At 35.9% G+C, this 19448-nt stretch overlaps 1 protein-coding gene, 2 long non-coding RNA genes, 2 other non-coding genes and 1 pseudogene across 7 annotated transcripts; 3 read left to right on the forward strand and 3 right to left on the reverse strand.

The window, feature by feature from the left end:
* Positions 1 to 1178: 1178 nt before the first annotated feature.
* On the reverse strand, positions 1179 to 3134 carry LOC103343933 (putative pectinesterase/pectinesterase inhibitor 51). The gene is made up of 2 exons (XM_008247565.3): positions 2048 to 3134; positions 1179 to 1953 (listed from the first exon to the last, which is right to left on the reverse strand). Exons 1-2 carry the CDS (start codon positions 2985 to 2987, stop codon positions 1274 to 1276), a joined length of 1620 nt encoding a protein of 539 aa, XP_008245787.2. The 5' UTR covers positions 2988 to 3134; the 3' UTR covers positions 1179 to 1273.
* Positions 3135 to 3137: 3 nt separating this feature from the next.
* Positions 3138 to 5858, forward strand: LOC148917042 (uncharacterized). Its single transcript, XR_016127444.1, has 5 exons — positions 3138 to 3908; positions 4660 to 4744; positions 5021 to 5166; positions 5461 to 5537; positions 5698 to 5858. It is a non-coding gene; the product is annotated as an uncharacterized LOC148917042 (long non-coding RNA).
* A 3408-nt stretch (positions 5859 to 9266) lies between these two features.
* Positions 9267 to 9939, forward strand: LOC103343934 (SKP1-like protein 11 pseudogene; annotated as a pseudogene).
* A 1116-nt stretch (positions 9940 to 11055) lies between these two features.
* On the forward strand, positions 11056 to 15128 carry LOC103343936 (uncharacterized). Of its 3 annotated transcripts, XR_016127189.1 has the most exons (5): positions 11056 to 11235; positions 11922 to 11968; positions 12175 to 12317; positions 12670 to 12760; positions 14686 to 15128. It is a non-coding gene; the product is annotated as an uncharacterized LOC103343936 (long non-coding RNA). The 3 variants fall into 3 exon arrangements; XR_016127188.1 differs by having other exon boundaries at positions 11922 to 12317; XR_515009.2 differs by lacking the exon at positions 11056 to 11235 and having other exon boundaries at positions 11312 to 11968.
* Positions 15129 to 15485: 357 nt separating this feature from the next.
* On the reverse strand, positions 15486 to 15588 carry LOC148917043 (U6 spliceosomal RNA). The gene has a single exon (XR_016127572.1). It is a non-coding gene; the product is annotated as a U6 spliceosomal RNA (small nuclear RNA).
* Positions 15589 to 16614: 1026 nt separating this feature from the next.
* On the reverse strand, positions 16615 to 16717 carry LOC148917044 (U6 spliceosomal RNA). Its single transcript, XR_016127582.1, has one exon. It is a non-coding gene; the product is annotated as a U6 spliceosomal RNA (small nuclear RNA).
* Between the last annotated feature and the right edge of the window lie 2731 nt (positions 16718 to 19448).

Raw genomic sequence — 19448 nt, forward strand, 5'->3', positions numbered from 1 at the left:
TGGGCAATATTGGAGCCGTGTTTATTTATCCAAATTGTATTTAATTGCATAGTTTATTATATTCAGGAGAATGAAATAGAAATATACCTCATTTTCATTTTTAGCCTAGGGCCACCCAAAAGTCAGGGCGAGCCCCTGGTGATTATTTAGTTAGGTTTAACCAAGATTTCTGCAAGCCTCACTTTTGTCAAATATGAAAAGGGTTTGTTTGTTAAAAATAACACAAATAAAAGTTTATATATAATCTGAATTGAGTATAGGCCAAATTTCAAGATCCAGATCACTATCTACTATTTCCAAAATGGCGATAAGGTTCATCTCCTCATATTAAATAAGAATAATATCTGTAACATGTCCAATTTCCAGATCAGTTGTTTTTAAGTAAAAAATTTATCCCAAAACTTTCATTTGGTCGTAACCAATGCAGGAATGACAAAAAAAGGATATAAGGTTTACACAAAATCAATCTATCCAAACCACTCAAAAATATGTTGCACTGATCTGTCCTTCAATTCCCATTCATCTCCCTCAAAAGCTGTCTTACTCATTTGTCAAATTTGATTTTATATTCGTAATAAAATTTTGTGGTATTAGATACGAAAGGTGGCCGATGGCATAATCTGAAAGACCTCATGATACTACGTACAAGCCTTTTGGGTTAGTTGCAGATAACGAAACAAGTTTTGTAGAAGATAAACACAGCTTTTGGCTCAACACATATGGTGGCTGGGAGGAACTCTTAAGTATAAACATAGTTACAAAGAAAGAGAACATGTAGAAGAGAGCATGTAGAAGAGAGCATGCTTACAGCCCTTGTTAGTATTTCTCGGAATTTCAAAGAGAAGATAAACTGAGATTGAGGTTGGGACTTGTTGTGCTGCTCGTTTGTGGGCTCGTCTTTCTCTCTGAAGTTGTGCCTCAGCCGCCATTCTCTTTGAAGTTGGCCCACAAGGCTAGTTATGACAAGCAAATACGAAAAACCCAACCAAGAATTAAGTCCCTGAAGTACCTCAACACTCAACTGTAAAATGTAGAACAAAACAAACTTTTTCCTTCAATCAGCCAAATTAATGTCGGCTAAAGGTATCGCAATAATGTTGAAGTTTTTCTATATTCATATACAAGATGCAAGAGCAGCCACGACTACATTCTTACATTCAGCAACAAGGACTTGACTTTTCACCTTCTTAGAGTGAACCAGAAAAAGGTCCTTTTCCAAGTAAATAAAAAACTTGCTATTATTAATAACGGATTTCAAAATCCCTACAAATTTTCATGTTAAAATCCACTCATTTCCCTGAATAAAATTCTGCACAGAATATGCATTGACATGCTCAGATGGGATCTTGCTACTAAAGGGCACTCTCTTGGAAAAATCAGAACCAGCTCCAGAATTACCAAACTCCCCATAGAAAAGGGTGCTCAAAGCAAAATCCTCACTCCAAGTCATCCACCCATCTGGGGAAAGAAGAGCTTCCATGGTACAGTTTATAAAAACTGTCCTTGAATACTCCTTCCATGGCCTCCCCAAGTAGCTCGTGTGCACTTTGGGGTTGTTTTGATACAGCTTCATGAACTCTTCGGTGCCGTTGATCAAGCAGTTCTGAAATACGAAACCAGTTGATTGTGCAGGGTCTGTTCTGCCGTGAGCTGTGACGGTGCTACTTTCGCCGATCTTGGGGTTTAGTTGTCGAGGGCGGATGAGGATGTTGCAGTCTTGGAAAACCGCAGCTGAGTTTCCGAAGATGAAATCAACGTTGCCTTGGATGTTGCATGACTTGTAGAACTGGCGGTTGCCGTGTGCGTAGAGAGTGTCCTGGTTGCCTAAGAATTCACAGTTCTCAATCACAGAGAGGTCACTGTCTGATCTGAAGGCTACTGCTTGGTGGACATCAGGGCCTGCCGTGTTCTGGATTGTGAGACCACTGGCCATGAACCCATCTCCAAGAACACCTGAAAAATAATAAGAAACAATCAGAACCTTTACTTTCAAAGCATAATAAAAACTTGTAATAAATAAAAATTAAAAGTTATGCAAATAACCTACCGACAGTGGCAGAATTGTACGTGGAGATTCCGGGCATGCCCACATTCAACGACCCGGTAATTACCGTTTTGCCAATCCCGTCACCCAAAAACACCACGTTCCGCTTCGCTAAGGGCACCCTCACGATCTCGTCGTACACCCCAGCCTTTATGCGAATCACGAACTTCTTCACTCCGGCGTTATCCGGTGCGGCGTTCACCGCCCTTTGCACCGTCCTGTAGCATTTCTCAGACTTTTCCTTGCACACCATCACGTCCGGCGTTAAATTCGACGGCACTCCTCCCCGAACCCCCTGGCCTGACCCTCTGCCCTCGACCCGCTCCCAGAACCCGTCGCGCTCGGTCTTGGGCGGGGCCCACAACTTGATGTCGTTTCCGAAGTTGTCGTACGAGAACATCATGCTGAGGGCGTTGCTGGACTTTCCGACCAGCGAGTCGATAAACGACATCGTCTCGTTGACCATCTGGGTGTCGTTGGCGTACTTGAGGCCCGACCAGCAGCCGTATTGGTAGAGCAGCGCGGCGCTCATTGAGGCACGTGCGTTTTTAATGCTTCCACGTGACAGGCCGTCGGTGGTGAGAGAAATGCGGTACTGGGAGCTCCCGAGGTCGTCGAGGCAATTGTTAGCTGCGGTGGTGCGGTTTTGGTTGCCTGCGGACGAGTCTAGGATAGCCTTCACCATCTTCTGCGCCGTGTGGAGGCCATCGGTGGAGACCTGGATAGCGGATTGGATGGCTTGGATTGGGGTGGTGTTTGGATCAGTGACGAGCCCTGCTAAGGAGGCCTGACAAGTGTCGGGAAATCGCGTGGCTTTGCAGACTTGCTGGATCAGAGGGATAGGGGCAGTGATGTGCATGGGGGGTTGAAGATTGCGGGCGGCGGAGGTGAGAGAGAGGAAGAGAGTGAGGGAGAGGAAAGGGAGGAAGAGGAAGGAGGCCATGGGGATGAGCAAGAGGAACTTGGGTTTGGGAGAGTTTTTTTTTTTTGCTTTGGAAGTTGGAGGGTTTGAGTGATTTGAGTTGCAAAGGTTGAGAGACTTTGGATTGATTGTATAGCCTATAATGCTACCACCTTGTCGATGCAGGAAAAGGAGGAGAAAAATATTTTCTATATTTTTTTTCTCGTTTTAGGTAATCTTGTCATACTAGGAAAAGAAAGTTGGCTGATGGCCTCTCTAACAAAGAGGAAAGGGAAAGGATTTTTTTTCCTTTTTCATGCAGGTAGCTTGGTTGAGATGGGAAAACCCTCATGTCATTGACAATGACAACCATTAAGTCACAGATAACTAACAACCGTGCCTAGAAGCCCTCCGCCATCTTCACTACAGGCACGGATAACTTAAAAACCATGCCTAAAAGCCCTCCACCGTGCCATTGTACCAAGTACCAACTAAAAACTTATACGTATACATCATCATCTACTCCCTTCCTTCTTTCTTTTACCCTCAGATTTTAGGTTTTTTTTTCCTTTTTTTTTTTCAGGCAAGCCGACCTCTCTCTCTCTCTCTCTCTCTCTCTCTCTCAACTCTTGAACTACCTCCTCTCCTCCCTCCCTCCTCTCTCAACCTCTCAATCTCACTCAGATCCTCCGTTCTCTCGGATTGATTGTCGTGGCTTCATAGGTTTCAATTTTTTTTTTAAACCTTTATGACGATGTCCATTGGTCTTCGGCAATTGACACGTCGCTTCTCCATCTTATTCGTTAATATATTCCCACACCGCAGTCTTCCCTCAGCCCTCTCAGTCCCGTTAATTGCGTCTTGCACCATCGAATGATCCCACCGAAACCCAGACGAAAAACCCCAAAATTTTACCCATAAACCAAACTCAAACAGCTGCCTCCTCCAGCTCAAAGGCGAAAGGTATAGTTGTTTCTTTTCTCCTCTTCTTTTCATTGTGAACTTGGACTCTTCAAAGGCGACATGTTTGAATCATTTTTAGGGTTCCATTTGACAGCGCACTCGCACAAGCCCAAATTCTTTATAAAGGGACTCTCTGAATCATATTGCATTTCAAGATATGAACTTTGCCCTTATCTACACTTGCACTAACCTTCAATTCTCATCATAAATTTGCTACTTTTTCCTAATGCTTGAATTCCTCCTTTTTTTTCTCTCTCTTTTTGAAGCAGATTAATTAATTAATTAATTAGTTAACACATTCATTCAAATGAAGGATTGAGGCAGTTTTTGCAACAAATATTTTGGTACAAAGATGCTTCTTTGAGCTTGAAAATGCAAATATGTTGACCAAAACCAATGAATAGGAGGGATTCACATACTAGGCAGGAGTAAGAGTAGCAACATAGTAGTCATTTACTGTTTAAGCTAATTTTGAGTTATTCCTTACCCTTTTACCCATGTATCTTAATTACTAATAGTCATCTATCTCTATGGTAGGTATTAACTGCAGCATTATGATTAAATGTCATCTTCTGCTTTCCTCGAATTTACTAATTCATGAGTCTTAGATTCTTCTCATTTTTGGTAAGCTTGTGGTACACATGGGTGTTGAGGTAATTCATAAATTTCTTATAACAGGGGCACAAGTGCTGTACATGACAATTGACATTAGGTACAATTTGTCTTAATATCTTGGAAAAATTTGGTGTAGAGGAATGGAAAAAGGCTTGAAGATGAGCTGCCCCTTGAAGCAAATGGAGACTAAATCAAGTCAAGGAGGAGGAGCTTAATTAATGGTATTTTATGGCTGTTGATGAGCACATGTTATATCTTAATGTATATTCCTAAAATATATTTATTAGTCCTTTTTACCTGATAAATTTAGTTTATTTTGATGAAGTTTTGTATTGAGTAGAGTTAGAGACATAAGGTTAAATTTGGTGTACCACTTTGACTAATTGTGGCTTCTATTTGTTATTGTTGGAGTTTTTATTTTCCTTCTAATTTTATGTCTTTCTTTTTAAGATACAATAGACAAGCTGGCCGGAGACTTATTTGGTAATATGTTGCAGGTATTTTTCTCTAACAACAAATGACTTGGAGAGATAGTCTAGAGTCCTGAATCTTTGCATCATGAGGAGGATATGGTTCGGCGGACAGAAAGTTAAGGCCATGGGCTAAAGCTTTATAGGCTGTTCTGTTTGGAAATCATAGCTAGGTTGGTGCATATCTCTGTGTTTTGACATGGGTTTATCAAATTGTTATTGGTTCTTGAATGCTTATGTGATCTTGATTTATCATTGACTGAAATAACTCCAAGAGATTATCTACATTGATTCCCATTTGTTTCTTCAATGCGAAATTTAACTGCTATATATATTGTCATACTCGTTCAAATCAGAAAGTTACTTCTTTTGTAACAATGGAGAAATAATCCTTTGACTATATGGTAAACTGATATTTGATCATTGCCCTTTCCCTTTTTTTATTCTTCACATTTTCTGGATGTCAGGAAGACGACTGCATAATCAAGCAAGTTGGGAGACCCGGTGCTAAAAGATTGTCTGTTCTTGCAAAGTTCTTACCAGGGTGAGTTATACTGTGAAAACTCACTTCCAGATCTTGTCAGAACCACTGAAATGAATGAGAATATGCAAATTAGTAATTTATAGGCATGCTGTTTGTATTTCATTTATATTGATATATACCTCAGCATATAGAGAGTACCTTACAATTACCTTTTGGCCAGAGGAAAGCCAATACTCAGTTGAGTGATTGTGGCAAATCCAGTCAAGCAAGGAGAAACTCAATGGCGAATCAAGTCAAGCAAGGAGGAGCTGAATGGCAGTTAATGGTGAACAGCTAGGTGGAGCTTAATGAAATTCTGTATTTTTCTCTTTTCCAATTAAGTTTTTGGTTTTTAATATCATAGTTCTGTAATAGGTCCACCACTTGCAACACTTTTTGTATTTTCATTATGAAAAGATTAATGGAATTATTGTGTATGGTGTATTCTCATTATTTTCTGAAGTGTTGAATATAAGTATTTCCATTAGGAATGTAATTCATTTATTTGGAAAACAATGAATATTTGAAAACGAAAAAAAAAACCAATGAATGTTTGAAAGGCACGGAAACTACAAATAATATAAAAACACACCAAATAAATTTAAATATATCAAAATAATGAAAATGCTTTTCTATTTCAATATAGGGACTGATGAGCATCTGTGCCTTTTGATTATATTAGGAACGGATGTATTTGGGATTGATGTACGCATATTGGGTGCTAGGAATGTGGGACCCATTGCAAAAATTAGGCACTGATTTTTATAATTAGTGACATATTATCAACAGAGAACCCTTTTAAAAGACATGGATATATATCAGTAGAGCTCGTCAATGGGTCGGGTTGGGTTAGCCCGGCCCAAAATTAACGGGCTTGGGCCGGGTCGGGCCGGGATTTAAAGAGGAGAGAGAAAATATCGGGCAGGGTTTTTTTAGAAAATTCAAAGCCCAGGTCGGGCTTGAGAAAGTCCATTGGGCTAGGCTAGGCTAAGCCCAACGGGCCGGGCCGAAACGAGCCTACTTCATTCGAAAAAAATCATAAACTTAATCATAAGGGCATTTGAGTCTAAATTTGAGATTAAACTCACTTAATTCCAATATTTTCACATCAAACCAAATTCATAAAATACCCAATAAGTCACACAACTTAATAAGATTTTCCACAAAAATAATAAAACAAAGTATTATTTTTGAGGTTATTACATAATTAGACCGTAATACGTTTTAAGAAATAATTTTAAAAAATAATAAGTACCAAAAAGATATTTTTTTTAAAGGATTGTATAAATAAATATGTAAATGTTTGGTGATGTGTTCAAGAAAAACATGATTATATTTGGTGGTAGTAGTACGATTATGTTTCGTGATATGATTATATTTAGTGATATGATATATTGTTCATTTTATTTATGTATATATATAATTGTTGTATCAATAATTGACACAAATTAATGTGCTAATCATCCAATTATAAACTAGGAATGAGTAAAGAAAAGTAAATGAAATGAAACAAATTGTATATATGATATAATCCTAATCCTAAACTCTTATTTATACATAATTATATATGTATGCGGCCCTAACAGGCCGGGCTTTTGTGAGTGGGCCGGGCCGGACTTTCTTGGGCTTAATCGGGCCGGGCTTCAGACACCCAAGCCTAGCCCAGCCCAAGGTGGGCCGAGCCATCTCAAAGCCCATAACGGGCTGGGCCGCTTTTTCCAATGAGGGCGGGCCCCCATCGGCCCATGAGCCCATAGGCCAAATGATAAGGCCTATATATCGGTCCATAATACTACAATAGGTACTATTTTCAGTCCCTAAAGAAGCCAAAAGGGACTGATAGCATTCAATCTCTTTTGAACCTTTTTTTAGTAGTGTAGTGCTAAATCACATCAGTACATATTACAAGGAAACCAAAACCTATTAGGTAATTAAGAATAAAGTCAGACCAGAAACACAATCAATTATGGATTCAATTATGTAAGAAGAGTTGACTTCCCTTATAAGGTTGAGGTTTCCAGTCTCACTTAGGTTTCCAGCTTTTTTTTTATTTTTTTGGGTTGTTTTTTTAGGACTTTTTATATTGTGTGAGGGGCGATAATGCACATACTACAAGGATGCTAGGACTCGAAATCACTACACTGGTGGATCATTTGCAAAAACTTGTTCTTTTGATTACATGTTCCTTATGTTAATCGATTGTCAATAATAATAGTGTGGCAACATTTAGATATTAATTACTTGGGGTTGTTTAATAAGTCTTGATAAATGTTTCTTTGCAGGGGTTATCTTTTGGAGAGAGCCTTGAGGGTATTAGTTTAGGACTCATTTAGATATTAAATATGTGTGCTGAAAATATTGCTTGTAAAGTAAGTTCATTTGAAGCCATAAATTTCGAGGATGAACGAATTGCTTGACATACCCATTTTTGTAAATTTCAATTGTGTAGTTTATCATTTCATCCAAATATAGAGTGCCGCTTCGCTTCATGAATTTGGCGGAATTCCAAATAACAATCAATTGGGTATTGCAAAAGATGGGTAGTGGCTGTGATCGATGGGTATTGCAATTAATTGAGTATTTTTATGAAAGTTAAAAGTTATAAATTGGAGGAATATTGATAAGTTGCAAAGCAAGCAACGGGTGTTGGCTGAACAGTGATGAGATAGGAGCTAATAGAAGACAAAGATACAAAGACGTAACGGAAAGACGGTATCGTCAATTTTATTGAAAAAAAAACACAAAAATTATAATAGATGATGTAGCCTATCTACAACCATATATTGGATTATTTTAACACTCAATATTTTGTGAAATTCGGAAAAATGCAGAGACTCGAGATCCATAAATTTTTAGTCCTCAGAAAAAGGAAAAGAAAGTAACAAAAAAGTCAAGGTTTGATAAATTCTGGGCTCATGTTGTAATGATTGAGAGTTTACCAAATGAGATAACAAGAGCCTATTTTTCTTTCATGTATTTAAGAATATGCTTGGAGTTTAGACCAGATCTGAACGAAACCGAGGTTCACCTAGTATAAGAAATTCAGTCATGTACTAGCATAATCAGGAGGCTAATATTATGAATTTTGAGTAAGAGCCAGATGAATATGGATATGGAGGGTTTGAGTTTTACTTTTAATGTTGCGCTGTGCTGTGTTTCTTCCAATATTATGCTGGTGGGTAAAATAATTAGTAAAAACAATAATTGGATGTAATTCAGCCGAGTTTCTTGTTTATTCTCCAGCTATTGCTTGAATTCCAGCAATCGAAACGGTATCAATCTTACATTTGAGTTGAGTATCTTACATTTGTGCAGCTAACCCATTAGGGTTAGTAAAATGGTAAGAAAATGTACGAAAATATGTCATACCATTTAGAAAATGTACAAAATGCAAAATCTGCCCCAAAGAGTCAGGTGTTGTATGCTTTATGTTTCTGCATGATGCATGTGTGAAAACTAGCCAGCATCTTAACACGTCTTCTAAATTTGGTCATGGGGTTTTGCCTATCGGGGGAAAAAGGAATTTTCACAATATATGATTGAACAAAATAAAAAATTTTCCCATTCCTTTTTGAAAAAGGAGCCATCATCAGCCCATTCCTTTTCCTAATATAAGAATGTTTCCTAATAGGAGGAAAAAAATTGTCTCCTTTTCCTACTTGGACAAGGTGTTATGAGTAGGCTATAAAATCATGCCAAGTCTCTCTCAAATCACTCAACTCTTCAACTTCCAAAGCCAGAAAAGAAAAACTCTCCTAAATTTTCAACTTAAAGACTTAGTTAATATTACAAAGACCAAAACAATGGCCTCCGACGAGATGAAGAAGATAACCCTAAAGAGCGACGACAACCAGACCTTTGAGGTGGAGGTGGCTGTGGCCATGCAGTCGCAAACCATCAAGCACATGGTGGAGGACGACTGTGCCAACGACGCGATACCTCTGTCAAATGTGACCAGCAGCGCCCTAGCGAAGGTGATAGAGTACTGCAAGAAGCACCATGAAGAGGATGCCGATGTCAAGAACAAAGAGAGTCTCAAGAGCTGGGACGCTGAGTTCGTGAAAATGGACCTGAGCAAGCTGTTTGACCTAATCTTGGCTGCAAACTATCTAGACATCAAGAGCCTACTGGATTTGACTTCCCAGACTGTGGCGGACATGATCAAGGACAAGACACCTGAAGAGATCCGTGTGATCTTCAACATCGAGAATGATTTTACACCTGAGGAAGAAAAGGAGATTCGTGAGGAGAACAAGTGGGCATTTGAGTGAGAGAGTTAAACAACCCTTACATACCTATTATTATTAGATAATTGTACTTTTTGTCTAGTCTGGACTATTATTTTGCTTCTAGTTATAATTAAACAGGGTTTTTTTTAGGTGATTGCTTAGATGTAACTAAGATTTCTACAAAACCTCTTTTCTCAAATATGTCTAATGATACAAGAGTTATGTCTCTCTTTTTTCATTTTTCTCGATAAATTCTTAACATATTACATATCTTAGAAATTAATCATATAATAATTAACTTTTTTTCTTTTTTTGGGTGCCAAAATTTGAGAAATTTAATTCATAGACGTAAATCAAGGTTTGCATCCTCAGCTAGTACATTAAACCGCCAATGTGGCCAAATCACATTCCAAACATGGGAACCTCCAAACCGCCAATGTTATATGCAGTCCTACTTTGTTCCCTCTACGAGATGTAAACGAAAACTTCACCTGCTCTTAACTGTTCATCACAAACCATTCCAACCACAAGTGTCCCATCACTTCACAAATACCTTCACACGCTGTTCTATCTAATTTCTTATAACCTATTATAATTTACAAGCACATAAAGCATCATTTACGAGGAAAAAATAGCTAGAATAATTATAAAAAAAACTTAATCTTGTATTCGAACTTTTGTAGCCTTGCATGGATCATCTCATGCTGCATGTAATAAAACATTTATTGAATAAATAGCTTTTTGAGAGGAAACAAAATTTAAGGTATTTACTGGTTTTGATATTTATTCCTAATGAGTTCATAATTTGAGAAACTGAGAGGGTCATTTCAACTCAATAATATTTACAAACGTATAATGATGGAAAAATCGATGGTTATATAATATATTACCTCGTTCATTGTCAGTTTCTATATCATGCTCTATTATCATCAAATTACAGAGGAACTTTTAGGAAGTGATAAGTTCTGATGGAATTAATGCAAAAATGCTTCTTCAATTATGCCCCTCTTTCTCTATTATCTTATTGTTACAATAATTAAAATTCAATAAGGTAAGGGTATGTTAGCTCAAGTAGTTAAGAGCAGTCATCCTGCATAATATTATTTTAAATGAAAATGCGGGCTGCAATTTTTTAGCTCAACTAGTCTTGCAAACTCTTGATATTTTCCTGATGATAATTAAGATGACAAACTGTTGTGAAGACTTCCAATAGTAAAGAATTTCTTCAGTTTATGTCTACCTTTTCTTCTTCTAAACCCAGCTGATATATCCGTTGACTGTTTAAATTTCCAAATTTCTAAATTTCTTAGTATGTCGGTTATATATGATGAACTTGCTATTTTGCACTGTTTTAGTCACTTGATGGGACAATCTGACCATGTTTCTCTTTATTGTTACTATAACAAATGATGACCTTCTGTTTTGCAGATTTGGCAGAGATTGCAAAGTTTTTGGGTATTACTACTATTATAGACGCAGAAGCTATCCAAGTTAGTTGTGGATTTATGTTGATTTAGGAGTATTTATGCTGGCTGATATGGGTGAAAAATGGTTTTTCTCTAGTTTAGCTGTACAAATTAAGTGCATTTTTACTTATCACATTTGAATTTATTGTTTATTGGTTTTCAATTAACCTTTCGTATCTGTTGGGCAACTAATTTTTTAGGATATGATAGTATCATGAGTTGATCTAGTAAATTTTGGTAACTGGTACTCTTTTCTTAAAGGATGCCAAGCTATTTAAAATTGCTGTATTATCTGAATCCTTTTGGTTATATGATAAAGTTTAATCTTATCCACTTGTTGGAGCTTCCTTTACATCCAAAAATTCTAGATTAGTCCCCCAGATACGATCAGAGTAGTCAAATATGATTCTCCCTTGATGTACCTCCATGGAAATAGTCAATTTGAAACAAAGTTGTACTGGCAGATCATCAAAAACTTTTTATGCAATAGAAGGTAGACTAAACAGAATATAATCAAAGATGACGTAAAGATTTGTTTGCAAGATGCACATTATGCATCTAGTTGGCACTCTAGACAAGATTAACATATTTAGGAATAAAAATGTTTTATTGGACCACATGCATTCTTCTGCACTCGACGTGAAATCTAGCAACTCTTTATTCTGTGAGTTTCCAACACTCTTACTGAATGTGATACCTTTTTGTTGCAGGGACGAGGAAGCTATGAAGATCTCGTCTAATTGTAGATCTTGTGGAGGTGAGCATTTATGCTGATAATCAAGAATGGAGGTTAAGGATGATACTAAGTATTGCATTTGTGTTGGGAATTTTTTATTTTTTAATAAAGGAACTCCTAGCACTTCTATCATTTCAAATTTCATTCTATATTATGCACGTGATTTGTTTTCTTATTTCAAACACCCATGTTGGCCTGAGATCTGGTATGAACTGTGATTTCTGCAGTATCAATGAGCAGGGAGCAAGGGACATACAACTAATTGATTCCATTGCTGAGAGACAAGCTCAAATATTCACCGAGGAGTGCAAATTTTTCCCTGCTGATATATAAATTCAGTCCATAAAACATTGGACTCCATATATCCATTGTAAGAATATCTATTTCCCAGTTCAATTTCCGTTCCTCCCCTGTAGTAAAAGAACAATTGCTTCATTGAGAGTTTATTATTCCACTAAAAAGAGACCTCATAGATGCAGTGTAAGAGTATCTATTTTCGATTTGTGTTTCAACTCTGCTGAAGTAAAAAGAATAATTGCTTCATTGAAAGTTTATTGTCAAACCTTTTATCCTTTTGGAAAAAAAAACCACCTCTGATAAAATCGAATCCCAATCAGTTTAGATAAAATGCTTAGACGGGTTGATTGCATAAGTTATGTTTGAACTACTAATTTCATTCGATACAATAACATTCTGTACGTTTAATCAAAGGTCACTTGCAGGCCTGATGTTTCTGAATTGGGAAAAAAACTTTCTGAACAATCAAAGATACTCTTAAGTCTTCAACAGAAGGTTGACGATTTGGCATCAAAGGTTTGTTTCTGTTCCTCAACTTAGATCTTCTTGCATTTGACAATAATTGCTTAGTTTTCTTATGATTTGTATCCTGGAACTGTTCTACTATTTGATCAGCTTCACGTAGTTCTCTTTGTGCTATATAATTATTCCAGCTATTCATATGATTATTCAAAAAGTAGAAAATAATACTTGGATCTCTTCCAACTTTGAAAAGAGAAATATCATTAGCATCTCCTTTAAATCATATTTGTACTTTTATGGGCTTGTCCAATATAGACCCCTACATTTTCTATTTCCTAGACATATACCCATCACTCTATAAATCTATGTGTAAAACCCAATTTCAAATTTAAATGACCAGTATGATATAAGAGGTCGTAGTATTTCTATGTTTTTACATCGTTGCCACTAAACTTCATATTTTATTTATAATTTTATTTCAAGCATTTCATTAACTGCCATAATTGTAATTAATATACTCCCTATTAATAGCATATCAATCACCCCATTTCTTTTAGTTGTCATTCCCTCTCACATCTCGCCCACTAAAATTGCAAACAAAAAAAAACTGTAAATTACATATCCAATAATGTACCTATGAAAAATATAATATAAATATATAAATATAAAATATAGGTATATTATTTACCAAAAAAAAAAACAAAGTCAGTTACTTTGTAATTGCGTATATTTTTCATAATTAAAAATAGGTGCACCATAATTTATATAAAATATAGGTACATTATTTACCCACAGGTAAATTATTTTACAATATACCTGTAAATGTGTATAGGTACATTATTTGGAGAGGAAAAATAGGTACATTATTAGAGGAAAAAATAGGTACGTTATTTGGAGAGAGAAAATAGGTTCATTTAAAAAAATTGCTTTTAATAAAACAAATAATAGGTACTTTATTCAGAGAAAAAAGGCTATATTATTTATAGAAAAAAATAGGTACATTAATTAGATAAATAATAGGTACTTTATTCGTAGTAGGTATATTATTCAAATGGTAGGTACATTGGATGACATATAATACCTAAATCCTAATTGTAAGTACATTAAAATTAATGTAGGTATATTGGATGTCGTATAATGTAGGTATATTGGAATAGATAATTATGTACACTTTTCATACTAGGTAAATTATATTTTTCATGAAACAAACAAGTAATAGGTACATTATTTTTTCAACATAATCAGTATGTACAGTTTTATTCATAAACAATTATAAAGTGGATTATTAGTCATGTATAATTCATAAAAAGAAAATAACATAAACATTTTATTAAACAAACCGATTACCCAAATTTGAATTTATTGTTAAATTTTTTTAAATGTTTCAAAATTAATTCTTACATCCATTACAACCATTTGGAGATCTTTCCAAATTCAACATCTGTCATTATATACAATCCAATTAAAAACTATTTCCATATTGATTCATACATTAATATACAAAATGCAATAATGGCTTAGTTGGGGGTATTTTTGGAATCCGAAAAGTACAATAAATCAGATTTTATGCTTAATTAGGTAACTTGCTGAGTTAAATCCTAGTCATGGGTTTTTATTTATACAAATTGGGTATTATTTATAGGAACAAAAAGTGAAGGGTTTTAGGTACGGCAAATTGAATTTGAAGGGTGTAAGCCAAATTTACTATACTTTTATTATTAAGGTTTCCAAGTTCCGTCATTTACAAATTCTATAAAAAATTAAACTCCCTTGTCCAAACACACTGTAAAGAAATTTCAACGCCAAAATTAGTAAAATTTCCAAGAGAATTATCTGCATTTCTTATAGACTTGCAAAGTTTCAAATCATACAAAGAAATTGAATTAAAAAAAGTCTTAAGAAACACCCTTCATTGTCTCATTCAATTATCATAATAACATTGTGTTTATTGTGTATTAATAACATTTTGTTTGGTTTAGTGTTAGAGTTAGAAATGGCAGCGAGACAAATGGAAGAGATACAGAGGAAGCTGGTGATGCTGAATTGATCGAGAGCCAATGTGCCTGCTCAGTCTCTCCTCTTTGCCGGCATGGAACACTATGCTCTTCTCGAATGGCTGTTCTTCCAGTACACGACATGCCGTTTACTTCTTCTTTGACTTTTCTGATTCTCCCTCCATGCCCCATTTTTGACTGCCCTGGTTCTTGGTGTAATTGCAGCTTGTTGGGGGACAAGTCACCCTTTTCCCAACAGAGTCTTCAAGGGGACGCCATGGATCGTGACGAAGAGACCGCTTGCATCCAATGTAGGGCTTCTTTTCTAGAATTTTGAATTGGGTCTTGCTTAAGTTGTTCACAATGTGATGAAAATTAACCCGGGTGTGTTTAGATCATCAAATGTAGGCTATATACATGGTGGAAAACATGAGATTCTCCCCCTGCTGTGTTCTTTTTGTTTTGTTTTTCACACTGCAAGATTTGATTTTTGAATTCCATGAAATGGTGTGGATTTGGGTGGATGTGGTTGGGGTGTGGCTCAGAGATGAGGATCGAGGATAGTTGGGGCGATCGGGGAGGGTACGGAACGCTTAGGGAGACAACCAAGGAAGGCAGGAGGAAGAGACGTATATTAATAACCTCATGACCCCTATAATTCAAATGGTATTTGTACAAAATTCTGAAACATAATGCTTCTGTCTAAAAGATTCACTCAGACCTTGAAAACCGGGAAAAAAAAAGGTGGGAGCAAAAAAAAATCAAAAATCACACAAGAAGTGCAAAAAAATTTGGACCATTTCTCGATTTATGCGTGTCATCCTTGCGCAGGGGCCATGCTAATCTTCTCTGTATCGTTCCAATTTTATCGGATGTCCCCGAAGGGACGAGCTTTGTTGTTAAACGACCATATATAAAGCTTTGATGCATAGAAGGTTTTTGCAATGTGGGACTCTGTGCTATCTTTTTAATAGCGAAGCTGCTTCCCCACCTTTTGTTATCGGATCCCTAGCCCAATCTCCCAACACACGGTCACGTTCTTTAATTATTGTGCCTTTCTTTGTGGATTGAATTATAACCCCACTTAATTGATTCATGAGTAAAAAGGTTCACAATTTTTCATTCCAAACATCTTAAGATTTCTTGATTAACATTGATCTGAGATTTGGAGAATTTTTTTCAAGGTATTGTACAGATGTAGTCCCAAGTAATCTGTCAGTACTTGAGGCATCATATTCGTGATCATCGTGATCATAACACGGTTTCGAAGTATAGGATATTATGTAAAACACGGGTTGTAGATGATAAAAAATCATACAGAAAATGTGTAAAAGCTCCGCAAGTTAATGATTTTAATGTCAAAACCAGTTGCAATATCAGCTACTGAACTGATCTATAATCTTCTGCAACTAGGGAAACAAACGATAGTTGATTCTTCGCAATGTACGAAAAGTTTCATAGACTTCCTAGATTGCTGCTGCTGCATTTGTTTTCCTCCTCCTTTCCTGTTTAAAAAACTGGCATCTTAACATGGTGACATACCATTGCCAAGGCCATACATACTCTCATTAATCAAGACGATGAATATGAAAGATGAAAACTAGATAGCGGAGAATATGTATGTTGGTTTTATTGAACTAAAAGAAACAAAGTTGAATGGAGCCTATCAACACTTCGAACCAAGCAAAACTGTTATTGAATTGCATTGCATATAAACCCAGATGCTATCTTGCCTTGTGATCATTTGGGAAAGTTTGAACTTGAACAATTTTATAAGGGCCGTAGTAACAGAGTCATTTTATCAAACAGCCGGTAGGCGAGCTTTTGACATCGAAAAAATAGAATGAAGACTATCATCCGCTGAACATCAAACACCTTCAAGACAACAGGAAAATCACGCGCAAAAAAGGCCAAAAAAATTTGGACCATTTCTCGATTTATGCGTGTCATCCTTGCGCAGGGGCCATGCTAATCTTCTCTGTATCGTTCCAATTTTATCGGATGTCCCCGAAGGGACGAGCTTTGTTGTTAAACGACCATATATAAAGCTTTCATGCATAGAGAGGTTTTCGAATGTGGGATTCACGTGTGACGTATCCCATGTCTAACAAGGTCTAACGTGCTTTATTACTTGGGCCTTTCTTTGCTGATTTAATCCAAAAACTAAAAGCCCAGAAACAACCCCATTTGCCGTTAATAGAGCAGTTAAGCCACCAAAATAATTTTCGTTCCAAATATTCAATAAACAAGTTCCACAGGAATATATATATATATACAGAGAGCTTCTATTGAGAGATCCCTCAAATAAGCTTATTTGAGGGACACCTCTTGTAAGCCCCACTCTGGATTGTATTTCACTAATCCAAACCGTCTATTTTGTAGATACTCATTCAAAGATCATCTCTACAAAAAGTTACTTGAACCCTGAACCCTAAACCCTAAACCCTGAACCCTATATATATATACAGAGAGCTTCCATTGAGGGATCCCTCAAATAAGCTTATTTGAGGGACACCCTTGTAGGCCCCACTCTAGATTGTATTTCACTAATCCAAACCGTCTATTTTGTAGATACTCATTCAAAGATCATCTCTACAAAAAATCACTTGAATCCGATATCATTTGACCATTCAATTGATTTATTGAAATTTTAGTATTTTCTTGAAGCACCGTATTCATTGATTTTGTAGGACACAATTGGATTTCGAAATGGTTTCTGATTTGTCTAATTTTTTGTAAAGATGATCTATGAATGAAGACCTAAAAAATAGATGATTTGGATCATTGAAAAAAAATTTGTAGGGTACCCTAAAGGGCGTCCCTCAAATAAAATTATTTGAGGGATCCCTTAATAGAAGGGGACTGTATATATATATATATATATATATATATATATATTCTTGAAACACAGTTTGAGAGGAGGACAAAAACTTCAGTTTCGGGGTTTTCAACAATCAAAGACCATTTGTGATGAAAACTCTATAAAATCATGAATTTAGGATCAAAATAATTTATATATAAGTCCGCATGTGAGGGTTATATGACTCTCAGTTGTCATGGTTCTCCAATGTTTGTTCGTTTATTAATTTAACCAATTACATGGATGAAATCCATAGGAACATATATCAAGATAATTACACTGTTACCCTTGAATAAGATAGTTTATTAAACTTCCATGTTTAGATTAAATTTCAATTTTTGTCCCTTGTTGGAAACTTGGGTACATTTAATGTACGTTCATATGTACATTGCATGTACATGTATGTACCTTCGTGTATAATCATAATAATGTACCAATTTTTTGGGGCGATCGGGGAGGGTACGCGTAGGGAGACAACCAAGGAGGGCAGGAGGGAGAGACGTATATTAATAACCTCATAACCCCTATACTTCAAAAGGTATTTGTACAAAATTCTGAAACATAATGCTTCAGTCTAAAAGTCTCTACATGTATTGTTCACAAAATTATGTCCACGTTAGAAGCCCATTTTAGAAATAAGAAAATGGGTGAGACAAGAATCCCCACGACCGCCCAACCAACAGGAATCTGCAACAATAAGCGGTTCAGACACTGAATCCTGTTTCACAACACCAATTAGAGCACACAAAATGAAAACTAAAAAATAATATTGAAATAATTCTCAAACGGGCCCTAAAAGATTGGATGCTAAGGAAAACATGAATTTCTCAACTGAACCATGTTAAACCTAAACCATCTAGGCTTATGGGAAGAACCCAAACAACTAAACCATCTACCGGTGTTTGCCTTAAACGACGACGTAGGAAGGTCTGCCATCTTTCAGTCTCTTTCGGTTTTATTCAGTCTTCACCGTCACTAGTTAGTCCTCAAAAATAACTCGACGCTTCTATTTTATCACCCAAAAAAGAAAAAACATATTGTGGAAAATTTAGCTAATTCAATTGGTCGTGTTAATATCTTGAAAAAGCAAATTCATTTTCTCCTTTTCATTTCATAAAAAGAGTAATGTTACATTTACCACATTTTTATCCCATATTTCTATGCTAAATGATATGGCATGTCCATGTCATATGCCACATCAATTAAATCAATGAAGTGTATTTTAATAAAGAAAGTTTAATTAATAGTTTTTTTAAAGTGTTAATAAATCATAAAAGAAAAGAGAATATTAAATAATTTTAATTGATATGGATGTCCACCTCAGCTGCCACATAAAGTGGTATGGAAATATGATATACAAATGTGGTAAGAGTATGATTATTCTTCTTTTAAAATAAAAACGAGATATGGGCTGCTTTCGGCTGGAAGAGATAAAGAAAATCTCTTCTTCTACAACCTTTACTGATTTATAATAACATACTATTTCTATTGCATGCTGTCATAAACCTCCCCTATATTTTAAACATTATAGTTAATCTCTCTAATTTAAACATGATGCTCATACAAATTCCTTTCATCTTTTTGTTTTGTACATGCACAAAATTAATTTACCAACACAAAACTCAAAGCTTAAAGAAAACAAATTGCATTTCTCCAATGAACAACTATTTATTTTTTACTGGGTCTTGCAGCTCTGAACATTTAAGAGCATTTACGCTAATAGCTGAATCCCGAATTGGAATTTCCTATTCCCAAATAAAAATTGGGACCAGTTTATTATTTAATAAATAATTGAGCATAATCGAGTAAGAATTGCGATGAAGTTGGCATGACTTCTAGCTAGACATTCAAGAAGAGTGGGAAAATGAGCTCTCTTTTATTTTCTATT

This window comes from Prunus mume, linkage group LG5 (genome assembly GCF_029339155.1).
Source record: "Prunus mume cultivar Tortuosa linkage group LG5, ASM2933915v1, whole genome shotgun sequence".
NCBI classification, from domain to species: domain Eukaryota; kingdom Viridiplantae; phylum Streptophyta; class Magnoliopsida; order Rosales; family Rosaceae; genus Prunus; species Prunus mume.